Source organism: Euprymna scolopes, chromosome 12, assembly GCF_053919585.1.
Source record: "Euprymna scolopes isolate OS-2025 chromosome 12, ASM5391958v1, whole genome shotgun sequence".
In the NCBI taxonomy this organism is placed as follows: domain Eukaryota; kingdom Metazoa; phylum Mollusca; class Cephalopoda; order Sepiida; family Sepiolidae; genus Euprymna; species Euprymna scolopes.
The window spans coordinates 49,512,298-49,526,719 of record NC_136493.1 but is presented as its reverse complement, the minus strand read 5'-3'; the positions used below and the strand labels follow the sequence as shown (position 1 = coordinate 49,526,719).

The window sequence follows — 14,422 nt, the reverse complement described above, 5'->3', positions numbered from 1 at the left end:
GTTTTCTAGCTTGGAATTCATCTACATAACACTTATTGTTAGTTAGTTTTAGACATTGACTTAGTATACTTTTTAGTTCCTTACATCAAGTGGCTTCATGACTTGTCTGAAGCGATTTCCATTAAAAAAAAAAATTTGCACAGTATTGCAACTATGCAAACTATTAAACATGTTGCTGAGTGTATGTCTACACTGCAATAAAACTTTGTAAATTTCTGTACACATTTTTTATGTATAACTATTTTCAACTATTTGTTAGCATCTACTGTATGAATTATTTGTTAGCATCTACTGTATGAATTCTTTTTTTTGTTTCTAGGTGCAGTCTGCATGTGCAGCTGTCCAAGACAACAGTGTGCTTGTGCAACGAAGCATGCTTGATTTTCTTCTGGCAGCGTTCCCTATGCACAATGGCCAACTGACCAAGCCTGATATGTTGAAAATTGTAAAGGCAGCAATTACTGTGATATTGCGCAGAGACATGTCTCTTAATCGTCGCTTATATGCTTGGATGTTAGGAACAGATTGTAATGGATTGCCTCTTATTGGTATGTATCTTTACTAATTAAACCCATCTTTTCTCTCTTCTCTCCAAGGAATCTTATAATAAGTGTCGAAGTTTGTCTTCAAATAAACATTTCTCATTAGATGTTGACCAAATTTGACACAGATATCCAGATACAACCCAGAATATAAAGAACTCTTGAGAACAGTTGAGGAATCTTAACCCTTTTGACCGATGTAACTTTTCAATTTCCTTAAGGTGTATTTTGTTCAAACGGGGAATCTGCGCAAAATTTCGAACAGAACCCTTAATTTAATCCGTGTGGTTAAAATGCTCTCGTTCTGTAACAGTTAAAGTACTAGGTAAAATTCAGTTCTAAATGACGCTCTTCTGGAGGTTGAAGGTTTGATACTCAATGTGGGCGATATTATGAATACTAGTACAAATTATTTAAGACATCTATCTGGTCATGGCTGTTACCCCTGTGGATTTAATAAAAGGTTATGTTCAAAATTCCATATAGATTCCAGAGTTTAACTGAAAGATTCCCAGAGTTCAACAAGATACACCTGAAGAAGGTTGGAGATTACATTGTCTGAAATATTGTGTAAATAACATTAAGAATGAGAAGTCTAATCTAAATTATCAATCCTCACATCAAAAATTTAGAAACGGCTGAGGAAAAAAAAAAAATAAATAATTTACAGCAATCAAACCTATATACCTTAAATATGTGAAAACTGGAATAAGTGTTCTAAACATAAGGTTTGGTATCATTATATCTTACTTTAATTTTTTGTAATTGAACATAGAATCGGTGAAAAACTGTTCTGTTTGAGAGATTAATATTACCTGTTCTGGGCCAGGTATTTTTCTAGTAAAATATATATATATATATATATATATATATATATATATATATATATATATATATATATATGCACACACACACTAGCTGTATCTGGCCATGCGTTGCTGTGGCTTAGTTTGTTTAAATGGAACACAAACAAAAAAAACAATGTTATGTTTATGTTCTCTATACTTACGGACACACAATATACGTATAAGGTGTTCCTTTTTCTGTGCAGATATAAAGATTGTCTGATTTGCCGACTGTAGAACATGAAACATATACTTGTTCATGTGAGAAGCAATCAGGGTGTAAATGCAAGTCACACAAATGTAAAAATTATCCCTGAACCTTGTTAATGGTTATTGCAAATGCCAAGCAAATTGTGGAGTGCAACAGCTTTAATTAAAATGGTATATCCATTGAAACCATTCAGTGCACGTTTGCTGGCCGTTCTTCCTGAGGTTGAGAGGGGAAAACATGTGGGTTTAATTTTACTATGAACATGTATGTGAACACGAACTGGAAAATCTCGTAAATTACGAAAATTAGCTGATTTTCTTTTTGTATAAAAGTATAGTGTTTTATCAATAATGAATCTATGGCAAATTTGAAAAGAAAATTAATTATTAAAAAAATAGTCTTTCTCTTGTATTTGTGTCACATGTTATGTGACAAAACAAACATAGCCAAAATGATTTTTTCATTGAATCATGAAAGACTTACTAATTGTGACATGACAATTAGGTAGATGACATTGCTTATCATTGAAATAGACAAAAAAATGTAAGCAGTTATTGTTTTTTAATTAAAATTGACCCGGATCCTCAAGATTTTCTGTCAATTATGATGCAGGCTCGACCGGCAGTAACTGGATTAAGTCGAGCAAAGTAACAAACGCAGACAAATTTCAAAACAAACTGAAAAAAAAAAAAAAAAACTACAATAAAAAAAAGATAAGAAAAACCTATTGTAAATTTACTGAATATATATCTATAATATAAAGCTGAATGACTATGTTTATATATACACACACGCACACGCACACGCACACACACACACACACACACACACACACACACACACACACATTTCCCCATGGTTGGCGGAAATGATTATCTCCCCTTAAAGCAATATCTATATATCTATAAAAACAGAGATGTGTGTGCCACAGACGATTTCTGATTGGTTAATCCAATAATCACATCTCCTAAAAAAGTATATATCTTACGCTCTTAACTTTACCATAAAATATTTTGGTCTTATTTATTGTCCATCTTGGAAGGGTTTAATTTTTTTCTAACTTTCCATTTACAAATTAGAAAAATACGAAAGTTACAGACATCACAATCCAACCTCTGACTCAACGTCCGCCATTAACACAAGAAAGCAAACGCTGGAGAGATTATTAGTACTACTACTACTACAAACATTACCGCACGAAAACACGCGCACACACGCACACACACTCACGTCCACTACCGTCCTTGGCTACGTCACGTTGTTATGGCAACACGATAAATACACAGTAAATTTGATTTTCTTCATTTCTACGCAAATATTACGCAAATATAAATCATATAGAATATCTGTATGAATATAATTACACGTAATAGTTAAATAAAGATGATCATCGTATAAGAGAACCGAAAAAAAAACTAATAGGGAATTTGTATAAAGTTGTATTTTCTTTATAAATAAATAGAAAAAAGGGGTGTTGATAAGACTATCAATACTTATACAGTTTAGTGACGACATTAAAAAATGGAAATATTGAAAAAAAATTTTATTGTCCGTAACTGTTATAGACTGAAGTTCTCCGAAAAAAAATTCTTACAGCGAAAAACAATTATTTATCACGACGACGTCAACGTGGCCATTTTGGAAATGTACCTAGCAGAATACCTCCATTTTAGCCCAAATTTCGCAATCGAGCCTTTTTTTTTCTCGCCATATTGAGATGCGCACAACACATCTGAAATTTTTTTACGTTTTTTTTTTTTTTTTTTTTAATCTGCAATTTTTTTGCGTATTTTTTTTTTTATAAATAAGAATACTATTGAATATGCAAAGAAATTGAAGAATGCAAAGAATTGAAGAATTTTTATACGAGATTATTTTCGAAACATGCTCAGTTGGACATGCATGGATAACTTCGAAACTTCGTTTATTTACGTCTGTTACAAATTAGAAAAAAAAAAACACCCCAAAAATGGCATCTGTCTTCGCAAAAAAAAAAAAAAAAATCTCATTCTGGGGGGGGGGGGGCTAGATTGGCCTAAACTGGAGGTATTCTGCTATGTACGGCAGTTACCTGCCCTTGGGGAACTCCTGGGCCTGCAATAACATTTCCAAAATGGCCACGTTGACGTAGCCGTGACAAATCATTGTTTTTCGCTGTAAAAAAAAAACTACTTGATCAAATGAAGTGAAATTTTTTTTCGGAGAACTTCAGTCTATAACAGTTACGTACAATAAATTTTTTTTTCAATATTTCCATTTTTTAATGTCGTCACTAAACTGTATAAGTACCAGACTATCAATACACACAAAAAATATAGATTTATTTTTGGGTAAAGTTCCCCCGGGTTTTCCTTTCACTTCAGTAAATAATGGTCTTTTGTTTAATATATGACGTACTATTATCCTTATATATATGATGTTTATGTTTATATATATGTATAAGTGATAGTATCTCTGTGTGTCTGTGTGTCTGTGTGCATTTTCCTGCGCTAAAACTGTCAATTTTAAGCCTACAGATTCGAAATTTGATATACAGGGTACTGAGATTTGGGAAAATCGATGTGATAGGTTTTCGACAAAAATTTGGCGATTAAGTGGTCAATATTCAACAATTAGACCTTTGAGAACTCTACCAAACTCCTCCTACAATTTAAGGTCTGAACACGTGATATTTTATATATAGATTCCTTGGACATGGATCTAACTTATTGACTTTACTTGATCCCTAAACAATAAATGTTAAGAGGTCATAATAGGGGTCAAAGTTTAAAAAAATTTACCGTTTTTTTTCCTCAGCATACACTTCAAAACACCTGGGCAACGCCGGGCACCGATTGCTAGTTCTTCTATAAAAAGAAGAATCGAGTATTTTGGGTTATCAGTATTGTAAAAAAAATATATATATAAATGAATGAATATCTTCATTTAAATACAATATAATATTTATATTTTTTATAATATAAAGCTGTGTGTGTGTGTCTGGTCACGAATAGGCTCCTATATGGTTGACTATTTTAAAAAACTGATAGATGTATCGAGACACAGGAATGGGTATGTTTGATCTGGCGGAACGGTGGTTCATTAAAATTGTGGGGTCTCCATTTGCACCTGGTCCACAAAGTATGGAAATAAAAAAATTTAAAATTTAAAAAACGCACAAACTTTAATGAGGACTTTTCATATCTATCTGCATAAGTATACTTTGATAATTATGCTTCAGTTTGAAGAAATATGATATAATAAAATTATTGGGTGTTCGTTCGCGCCTGACCTCCATAGAATGGAAATATGTCACAAAGTTTAACAAGGTTTTTTAATATAGATCTGCAGAATATTGTGATAAGTGTTTCAGTGTGAACAGGTATGGTATAATAAATTATGAGGTTTATCTATTTTATTTTGACTTTCATCATATTTTGCTTTGGTTTTGATACCCCCAAATTCGAAGCTATCTCTTTACAACCCTGCCTTTTCGTAACCTATCATACTTTCATAAATCAGTCCATTTTCTGTAGGCTGTTTTTGAACCCAGTCAACGACGGGTACTTTTGCTAGTATATATATATATTTTTTTTTTCTCAAGAAAAGTTCTTTTTTTTTTTTTTATATATATATTATGTAAAGAAAAAGCCAAATTTGATCATTTTATGATTATTGTTTTAAAAATTCTCTGGCTGTAGCAGAAAGTGTTTACTTTTTCTTTTTCTGATGTGTTTTTTATTTATTTTTCCAGGTGCAGTTGAGGCCCAGCAGAGGCATTCCAATTCGCTCAACAGTAGCACAGATAGTTCTGTATCTGCCGAGTTGGACCAATCCTACTTCCACACTTTCTCCAAAGAACTTTTGGTTGCAGCTCTTAAATCAAGGCTTTATGAAAGTTCTTGCATTCCAGACTATAGCGGGGATGAACCAACTGGAAAAGCTTCCATCCTTCAGCCATTTCGCATTCTCATTAGCTTGCTTGACAAACCGGAAATCGGACCAGTCATCTTGGAAAATGTCCTCTGGGCAATATTCCGGAGTCTCCACAGGGAATGTAAACTGGCTGAAGCTAGTTCCAATAGTCCAACAGGTCATCACTATCATCATCCGAGGAGAGGAGAATCTATTCAGAAACGGCGTGAATCAATGTTTCGACGAGATGAGAAGATTGTGAATGAATTACTAAAGACTGCAAATTTATTGTTCAATGCATTTGAGCCATTTTTTATCTGGGATTTCATTGGCCGGATGTTTGAGACGGCCTGCCAGAAGCAGGTTAAACGGGTGATTATTGATAGACAGTCGTCTCTTGAAGGCACTTCTGATATGCCAGACTTTGTGGAATTGTGTGAATTAAGTAACTTTCTCTTGGATATTATCTCTTTAGTAAGTAAACGGAATTATTTTTTTTTTTCCCTTGTCTATATACTATTAAGTATTTTTGATATTCTATTTCTGAAGTTAAATGTTATTAGTTCTTCATCTGTGTTTGGTTGTAACTGGATTTCAACTTAAGATTGAACAATATTTAGTCCCAAAATTTTATCGATATATCAAGGATGTGAGTTTTTCACCATGTTATTGACACAAATACATTTTATTTTGCTTTGGTTTCCTTTTGAAAATACTTTTTGGTCCCCCGATTTATCGGAGACGGACCTATGTTTTCAGTGGCATCCGTGCATCGGTTATTCCAGATGATTGCCAGCTAACCGTCCATTAGTTTTTCCTGAAATTTTGCCACAAATTGTATTTTATTAAATAGATGTGCACAGTAAAAAAATATTTTGTTGACAAAGTTCCTGTTGTGTCCCCAGGGGCTAAAGAGGTAAAAAATGTCCCAAAATGACACGTTTTGCCTTGTAACTTTTGATCCATCCATTAGATTTTTCTTTAAAACTTGGCCAAAATGTGGAGGCCATCGTTTTTAATATAAATCCAGTATGGTGACCCTGGCAAAATTCTGGTTTGCGTCCCGGAAGACTTTTATTGCTAAAAACGCTCCTTTTTGTGGCTCTTTTTTCATATTTCTCAACAAAAACTTGATATGTCTGACTATATAGTGTCTTTTCACGGTGGTCAACTCAAATATACACATGTGCGAAACTGCAGTTATCCATTTATACTGGGATTCAGCGTCCCCAGGGGCTCAAAAGGGGTCAAAATGCCCCAAAATGACACTTTTTGCCCTATAGCATTTGATCCATCTGTTAGATTTTCCTGAAACTTGACCAAAATGTGGAGGCCATTGTTCTTAATATAAATTCAGTATGGGTGACCCTGGCAAAATTCTGGTTTGCATCCCTCTGAGACTTTTGAGGTTAAAAAACATGCGTTTTTGGAGCTCTTTTTTCATATTACTCAAAAACTTGATATGTATGTCTATATAGTGGCTTTCCATAGTGCTGAATTCAAATATACATGTCTTAAGGCATGAAACTGCACTGTTTGTCTGGGATTCGGCATTCCCAGGAGTTCAAAAGAGGTCAGAAATGTCCCAAAGTTGACACTTTTTATCCCATAATTTTTGCCCCATCCATTAGATTTTTCTGAAACTTGGCGAAAATGTGAAGGCAACGTTGGCCCTTCACACTTCTCACATTCATGATTTCTTCACTATTTTTTTGTGGTGTCATCTCACATGCAGCACCAGAGGGGGGGGGTGCATGCATGTGCAGCTTGTTTTGACTAAGAAAACTGTTAGTGGAGACATTTTTGTATAAAATTAAAGTGAAATCATCATCTGCAATTTTTCAAAGTTTTCTTCCTTGAAATTGCAGATCAATTTTTTTTTCTATTTAACACCTACTATCACTCTAAGTCAGAGTAGACTTGGCAGTAGTGGTAACTAAGAGGGCACACCACATTTCCCAAAGATCCCAAATTGGGGTCTCACCACTGGATACAGTTTTGTGTCATACACTGAATGATCTAAAGGGAAGGGGCTTCATTAGTTGATAGTTAGGAAATAATAGTTTAAAAGGGGCAGGAAAAATGGATTTTGAGGTAGGGTAGAGGTTAACACCTTACTGAAGGGTATCTGAAGCAGTTTGGTGCTGTGCTTGAGATAAGTTCTATGTAACTCTTAGGTGGAACCCTGACAGCTACTATCACTTGATAATTAAAAAGTGACTTCATATTCATCAAAATTCCCAAGTTAGGGTCTCACCATTAGATGTACTCTAAAGTCATGCCTATGACTTACAGACACATTTCCCCCTCCCCATTTTCACATCTATATATCTATAATATGAAAATGTCTGTGTGTGTCTGTGTACATTTCCCTACATAATAACTCTGGTAATTTTCGGTCTAGAGACTCGAGATTTGACATAAGGAGTATTGAGATCTTGAAAAATCTTTTTAATCAGTTTTTGGACAGAAATTTGGTTGTCAAAGTTCAATGATTTGACCTTTGAAAACTCTACCAAACTCTTCTGCCAATTTTGGGTCTAAACGCTTGAAATTTTAAATGTAGGTTACTTGGACGTTGATCAAACATTTTAATTTGATTTAAGTCCCAAAAAATAAATGTTAAGAAGTTAAAATTGGGGTCAGTTAAAAAAAAATTTGACCTTTATGGTCTCTACCAAATTACTCAGCCAATTTCTGCTCTAAACATTTGAAATTTTACATAATGTGTATTTAGAGATAGGACAAGCTTTTTAATTGATTTGGATCAAAAATTTGTGCTTCCAAGGGGTCAAAGTTCAATAGATTTGACTTTTGCGGTCTCAAGCAAACTACTCAGCCAATCTTGGGTCTAAACATTGAAATGTATACATAACGGGTATTCAGACATGCGGCAAGCATTTTAATCAGTTTTGAGGCGAAAATTTGGCTGCCAAAAAGTCAAAGTTGAAAGAGTTGACTTTTGCAGATTCTAGAAAATTCCTCCGCCAATTTTAAGACTTGGAATTTTAGATGTAGGTTACTTGGACATGGGTCAAACATTTTATTTTGATTGGAGCTGTCTGAAGTCTTAAAGTAATAAATGCTAAGGGGTCAAAATTGAAAAAAAAAAGTTTAAAAAAATTGACCTCTGCAGTCTCTACGAAATTACACAGACAAATTTTGGTCTAAACATTTGAAATCTTACATAAAATTTATTCACACGTAGGGCAAGTTATGAACAGTACATAGAGCCTAAGCAAAGCCTGGCTGAACTGCTAGTAATATAGGAAATGAAAATATAAAATGTTATTGTTATACCGGCCTTCCTTGAAAAGAGGAATCTACACCAATTAGCACTATAAATAGCGCTAGTAATTCCAGCACCGGTGAGAGAGATGCGACTGCACTTCAACTTCTAGCCAAGTGCCCAGCAGATATACATGCTTTCCTATCTTTGTACATTATTGTTAATACACTTGTTCCTTAACCGAACCTCGACTTGATTGTTCTTATTTTCACTGTTATTCCACGACACAACAGATTGGCAACAAGGAATCGAAACGACCATCACTGCAGAGAATCACTGAAAGTGATTGAAATAAAGATTCGTAAAATCTTTACGGCAGAACACCTTCGTTATTTCAACAGATATTTGGATACGCAAGGATTAATAGCGAATTAATTACTACAATAGTAATTTGGCGACGGGGGAAAAAACTTGCTACCAAAATCTACAGCAAAAAAGGCGAATGTTGTCATTTATTTAATAATTGAACACACTTACCAAGTGTTTTAGAAAAGGAAAAATGGTTCATTTTTTTCTTCCCCAGAAGTCATTTTTCCTATGGTAAGAATTTTCTGCTGCAAAGTTAAATGTCCAAAACTAACTAGCAAAACCGTGTAAGGTTATCAGTATTTCGATAGCATCTGGGATTTGAAAAAAAAAAAAAAAAAAGACAGCCCATGAAAAATAATTATTCGCATACGTCATTTGTGCTTAGCAAACACATAAAGAATCAGGTCATTTTTTGCAAAAAGCAAAGTGGGTAAAAGAAGTTTCCCATACAAATTCGTCGGATATTTAAAGCGACGGATTTTATTTTTGCTACGTAAAAACGCAGGCAAATAAAAAAAAAATGTTAAACAAATGTTATTTTGCTGGATTGTTTCTAGTAAGACTAGAAATATAGCGTTCAACAAATTAAGTTATAAAAGGACTGCTAAAATGTTGTTCAAACAAAAGAATTGGGAAAAAAAACTTGGTTTATTTTTTTATTTTATTTTTTTTTTTACTAAGGAATATTTATTTAATACAAGCGTAACTTGTAAACTGAATTCGTATGATGGATGCGAAATTCAAAGATTCACTGTTGGAATTGTTCCAATTCCAGGCAGAGCAAAATCTCGCATTGCAAAAAGCAGCAAATTCAACAAGTAGAAAGAGAAGAGATTTAAACAAGGATTTGAAGAAAAAATGCTTCAACAACAGAAACGCTTCGAGGAAATATTGATGAAACCACAGGAGGAACAAAGAAAAATTCTGGAGGCGACATAGTTAACTAAAGTGGACGATAACCATAACGCATTTTCTCAAACAGCTGTGTGGGCCGCTATTGAAAATTTCAATTATAATTCAGAAGATGATGTCACTTCATCCAGTACTATAGATGATATGAGGATATTTTTATATCAGATTGTGGTACTTGGTCAGACGTGAAAAAAGTTAGGCTTTTGCTAAGGAAGTTGGAAACAGCCGAGCATACAAAGTTTGTGAATTTTATTCTCCTAAAAAAGACCAGTGAGTTGAGCTTCTAAGAAACAGTTAGGCTACTTACAGAACTGTTTTCTGCAAAAACGGCTCTTTTCCATAGTCGATATAAATGTATGAATGTTACTAGAAGAGAGGAAGACGACTACACTACTTATGCAAGTATAGTAAACAAGCATTGCGACGATTTTAAACTGGAGGAATTATCAGCAGATAATTTTAAATGTTTAATATTTGTGCAAGGGCAGGTCTTAAATAGACACTGAAATCAGGCGTCGTGTTTTAAATAAACTTGAAAACAAACCAAATTTAAAACTTCAAAACTTAGCGGAAGACTGTGAATGGTTTATTGCGTTGAAACAAGACAGTCGTGACATAGAGGAAAGCGGAGTGTCACATTAAAAAGATCCATCAAAAGAAAAATTTGACTTCAAAAAATAACCAGAGAAAGAAACAGGGAAAAGATCCACCTGGACCATGTTGGAGGTGTGGAAATAAACACTGGTACAATGAGTGTCCCTACAAATTCAAACAATGTGGCAACTGCCACCAGAAAGGGCATAAAGCATCGCATTGTAGAAAAAAATCTGGTAGAAAGACATCCATTAAACTTACGAAAATTGAACCTGAGGAACAAAATATCCGGAACTATGTACAGGTCAAAATGTTTAAAAAAGAAAGTAAAGCAACAGCTTGATAGTGGGTCTGACATTTCCATTATGTACAGAAATGGAAGAGGCTTGGGAGACCCACTATGATTGAATCACATAAAACGTCAAGAAGCATCGATGGCGGAAAAATAACCTTTTAAAGAGAATTATTGACGAATATTTTTTTCCAGAACAGCAAGAATTTTTGTCATGCGAAAATCAAACAACCTTTATGGAACTGATCTGTTCGAAAAGTTTAGACTATGGGATCTGCTTTTAAGCTTATTTTGCCAAAAGGTTGAGGATTCGAATGTGGAGGCAGAAAAACTTAAGAGGGAGTTAAGAGAATTTCCCAGATTTATTTTCAGGCGGTTTGAGAAGGTGTACAAAAGCAGTAGCAAAATTTGACGTAAAAGTAAATGAACAGCCAATGTTCAGAAAGAAAAGAAATGTTCCATATGCCGCTATAGAACAGATAGACTGTGAATTAGAAAGACTCGAAAACATGGGTGTCATCGGAAAAATTGATCACAGTGAGCGGGCTGCACCAACGGTTTACATCAAAAAGAAGAGTAAGGAGATTTGGGTTTGCGCCGACTTCACGACAGGGCATTACAAGATAACCATTATCCTCTTCCGAGCCCTGAAGAGATATTTGCGAAACTGAGTTGAGGGAAATATTTTTCTAAAATCGACTTCAGTGACACATACTTACAAGTTCCAATCGATGAGGAATGTTCAAAGCTGCTATGTATTAATACCCATAAGGGATTGTACAAGTTTAACAGACTTCCTTTTGGGGTCAAAGTCGCACCTGCGATTTTTCAGCAAATTATGGACGTTATGTTAAATGGGTTGGATTTTGCAGTAGGGTACCTGAACGATGTGTTAATGAAAAGCGCTAGCAAAGAACAACACAAAGTTCATGTAAAGCAAGTATTCAAAAGGATCCAGGATTATGGATTTAAAGTAAAACAGGAAAAATGTACATTTTTCATGGAGAAAATAAAATACTTAGGGCAAATCGTTGATAAACAGAAGAAGGCCGGATCCAGATAGATCGAGTGCAATAAAGAATATGCATGCTCCAGAAAATATTGCGTCTTTACAAAGTTTCTTAGGGGTGGCAAATTACTACAATGTATTTGTGCCAAATATGCATAAAATAAGGTCGCCTTTAGATGAACTGTTAAGGAAAGACCAAAAAAATGGGCCTGAATGCAAGAGTGTGATAAGCATTTTGAGAAATTAAAGAGACTTTAACGTCTGACTTGTTTCTGGCACATTATAATCCCAAGCGTGAAATTATAGTTGCAAGCAATGCCAGCTCCTATGGCATAGGAGCATGCATTTTACACAAAATGGATGATGGAAAAGTGAAACCCATAGCACATTCATCCTGATCACTTTTGCCAGCCGAAACGAACTACTCACAAATTGAAAAAGAGGTGCTAAGCATTATATTTGCGGTAAAGAAATTTCATTGTTTCCTGCATGATAGGCAATTTCTGTTACAGACCACAAACCATTATTAACGATTTTCATATCGAAACAGGGACTACCACAACATAGGCGAATAGACTGTACCATCTAAAAAATTTGGTCATGCAGACGGGTTATCAAGGTTAATACTTAAGCAGACAGAACCATTGGAGGATATGGTAATAGCAGCCATTCAAGCGGAAGTTGAAGTAAAAAAAAAAAATGTTATGTGACACACTAAGAGAACTTCTAGTAATGCTTGATGAGATTAAGAGTAAGGCAGAAGTGGACGAAATTATTATACGCACGAAAGAAAGGATCAACATTAACGGACCGGATGAAGAAATTTATTCAATTTGCGATAACGGCCTGTTATATAACGACAGGGTTGTAATTCCTGTGACATTACAGAAAAGAATGGTCAAGGAATTCCATGTAGGACATCCAAGTATATCAAGAATGAAAAGCCTTATATGGTCTTTCGTTTATTGGCCAAACAGGGATAAGGATATAGAATGAAAAATCAGTGAGTGTAGAGGATGCGCATTAGCAGTGAAAGTTCCTCCGACTCGATTCGAATCGTGGGCAAAACTGGACCGACCTTGGTCTAGGATTCATTTAGATTTTGCAGGAGCACTAGATGGATTTTAGTATCTCATTGTTGTAGACAGCCTATCTAAATGGCCGGAAGTATTAAAATGTAAGAATTCCACATCCGAGGTAACTATCAACTTCCTGTATGAACTAGGTTCGGAGTAGTAGACTGCATTGTTACAGACAATGGAACGCAATTTATGCCTACTGAATTTAAACATTTTTGCGAGGATCATCTAATTGAGCATATAACCATTCCACCATACCACCCAAGAAGTAATGGACAAACAGAGAAATTTGTTGACACATTCAAGAGAGCTCTGAAAAAGCTAGTGGGTCGCCGACGGATAAGTCAATCCAAGAGTTTTTACAAGTTTACAGAGTCACTTTGAATGCAAACATCGAAATGTCGAAGACACCTGCTGAGGTTATGTTTGGATGCAAGGTTAGATCGATTTTTCACAAGTTGTTAACAAACCAGGATAGGGTAAACCTAAAAAAAAAAAACGATAACAAAAAAACAGTATAAAGTTGGTGAAAGTCTTCTACAAGATTCACAAAAATAATAAGACTTTTTGGGAGTCCGGCAGTGTTGAGAAACAAATAGGCAACATGGTCTACATGATTAAGGGACCAGACTTCATGCACAAACGTCACACTAACCAAATTCGGAAAAGATACTCGAACAGTGAGGTGACCAGATCGCCCAAGGAGGACATCATGGACACGGTGTTTAATACTTTTCGGGTGCCCATACCAGAGACAGCTCCGGAGAGCAGAAGATCAAGTAGAAAACGGAAATCAACAGAATTGATTAGGGTGAACCCAAAACAAAAACGTTATTAATCCCAGACTGGATATTTTCAAGGGGGGGGGTGTTATACCAGCCTTCCTTGAGCAGAGGAATTTACACCGATTAGCACTATAAATAGCGCTAGTAATTCCAACACCGGTGAGAGAGATGCGACTGCACTTCAACTGCTAGCCGAGTGCCCAGCAGATATACACGCTTTCCTATCTTTGTACATTATTGTTAATACACTTGTTCCTTAACCGAACCTTGACTTGATTGTTCTTACTTTCACTGTTATTCCACGACACAACAGTTATCGAATAGCAGAGAGTAAAAAGTGAACTTTACTTTTGGCAGCCTTGTAACTTTTGCTTTTCTCTTATTTTTTCATTTAATTCTCACATTCCATGGACAATGTCTCTGATAAAAGGGAAAGAATTTTTTTCTGTGTTGGAATTTTTTGCCTTGAAATGTTTCTTTTTTTTCTTTTGCTCTTTACTAATGGGTTCAAAGACCTGGGTTCAATCCCTGGTCAAATCATACCAAAGGAGCAAAGTAAGTGGTACTTAATGTCTCCTTGCTAAACATCTCGGTGTAGTAAAGTTGAAGTATAAAGCGATCATAGTCGATGAAAACCCAAAGGCTCCCTTTTCATTCCAGG

General features: G+C 35.0%; 1 protein-coding gene across 10 annotated transcripts in view; it reads left to right on the top strand.

Annotated features, from left to right (window-relative positions):
• Window positions 1-14,422, top strand: part of LOC145291276 (protein DOP1A-like) — a 284,201-nt gene that overhangs the window by 92,431 nt on the left and 177,348 nt on the right. For all 10 annotated transcript variants that reach the window (XM_080136913.1, XM_080136910.1, XM_080136911.1 and 7 more), the window contains exons 5-6: window positions 320-548; window positions 5,332-5,966. In XM_080136913.1, the coding sequence (XP_079993039.1) occupies window positions 320-548; window positions 5,332-5,966 (864 nt within the window). The remainder of the gene's footprint in view (window positions 1-319; window positions 549-5,331; window positions 5,967-14,422) is intronic.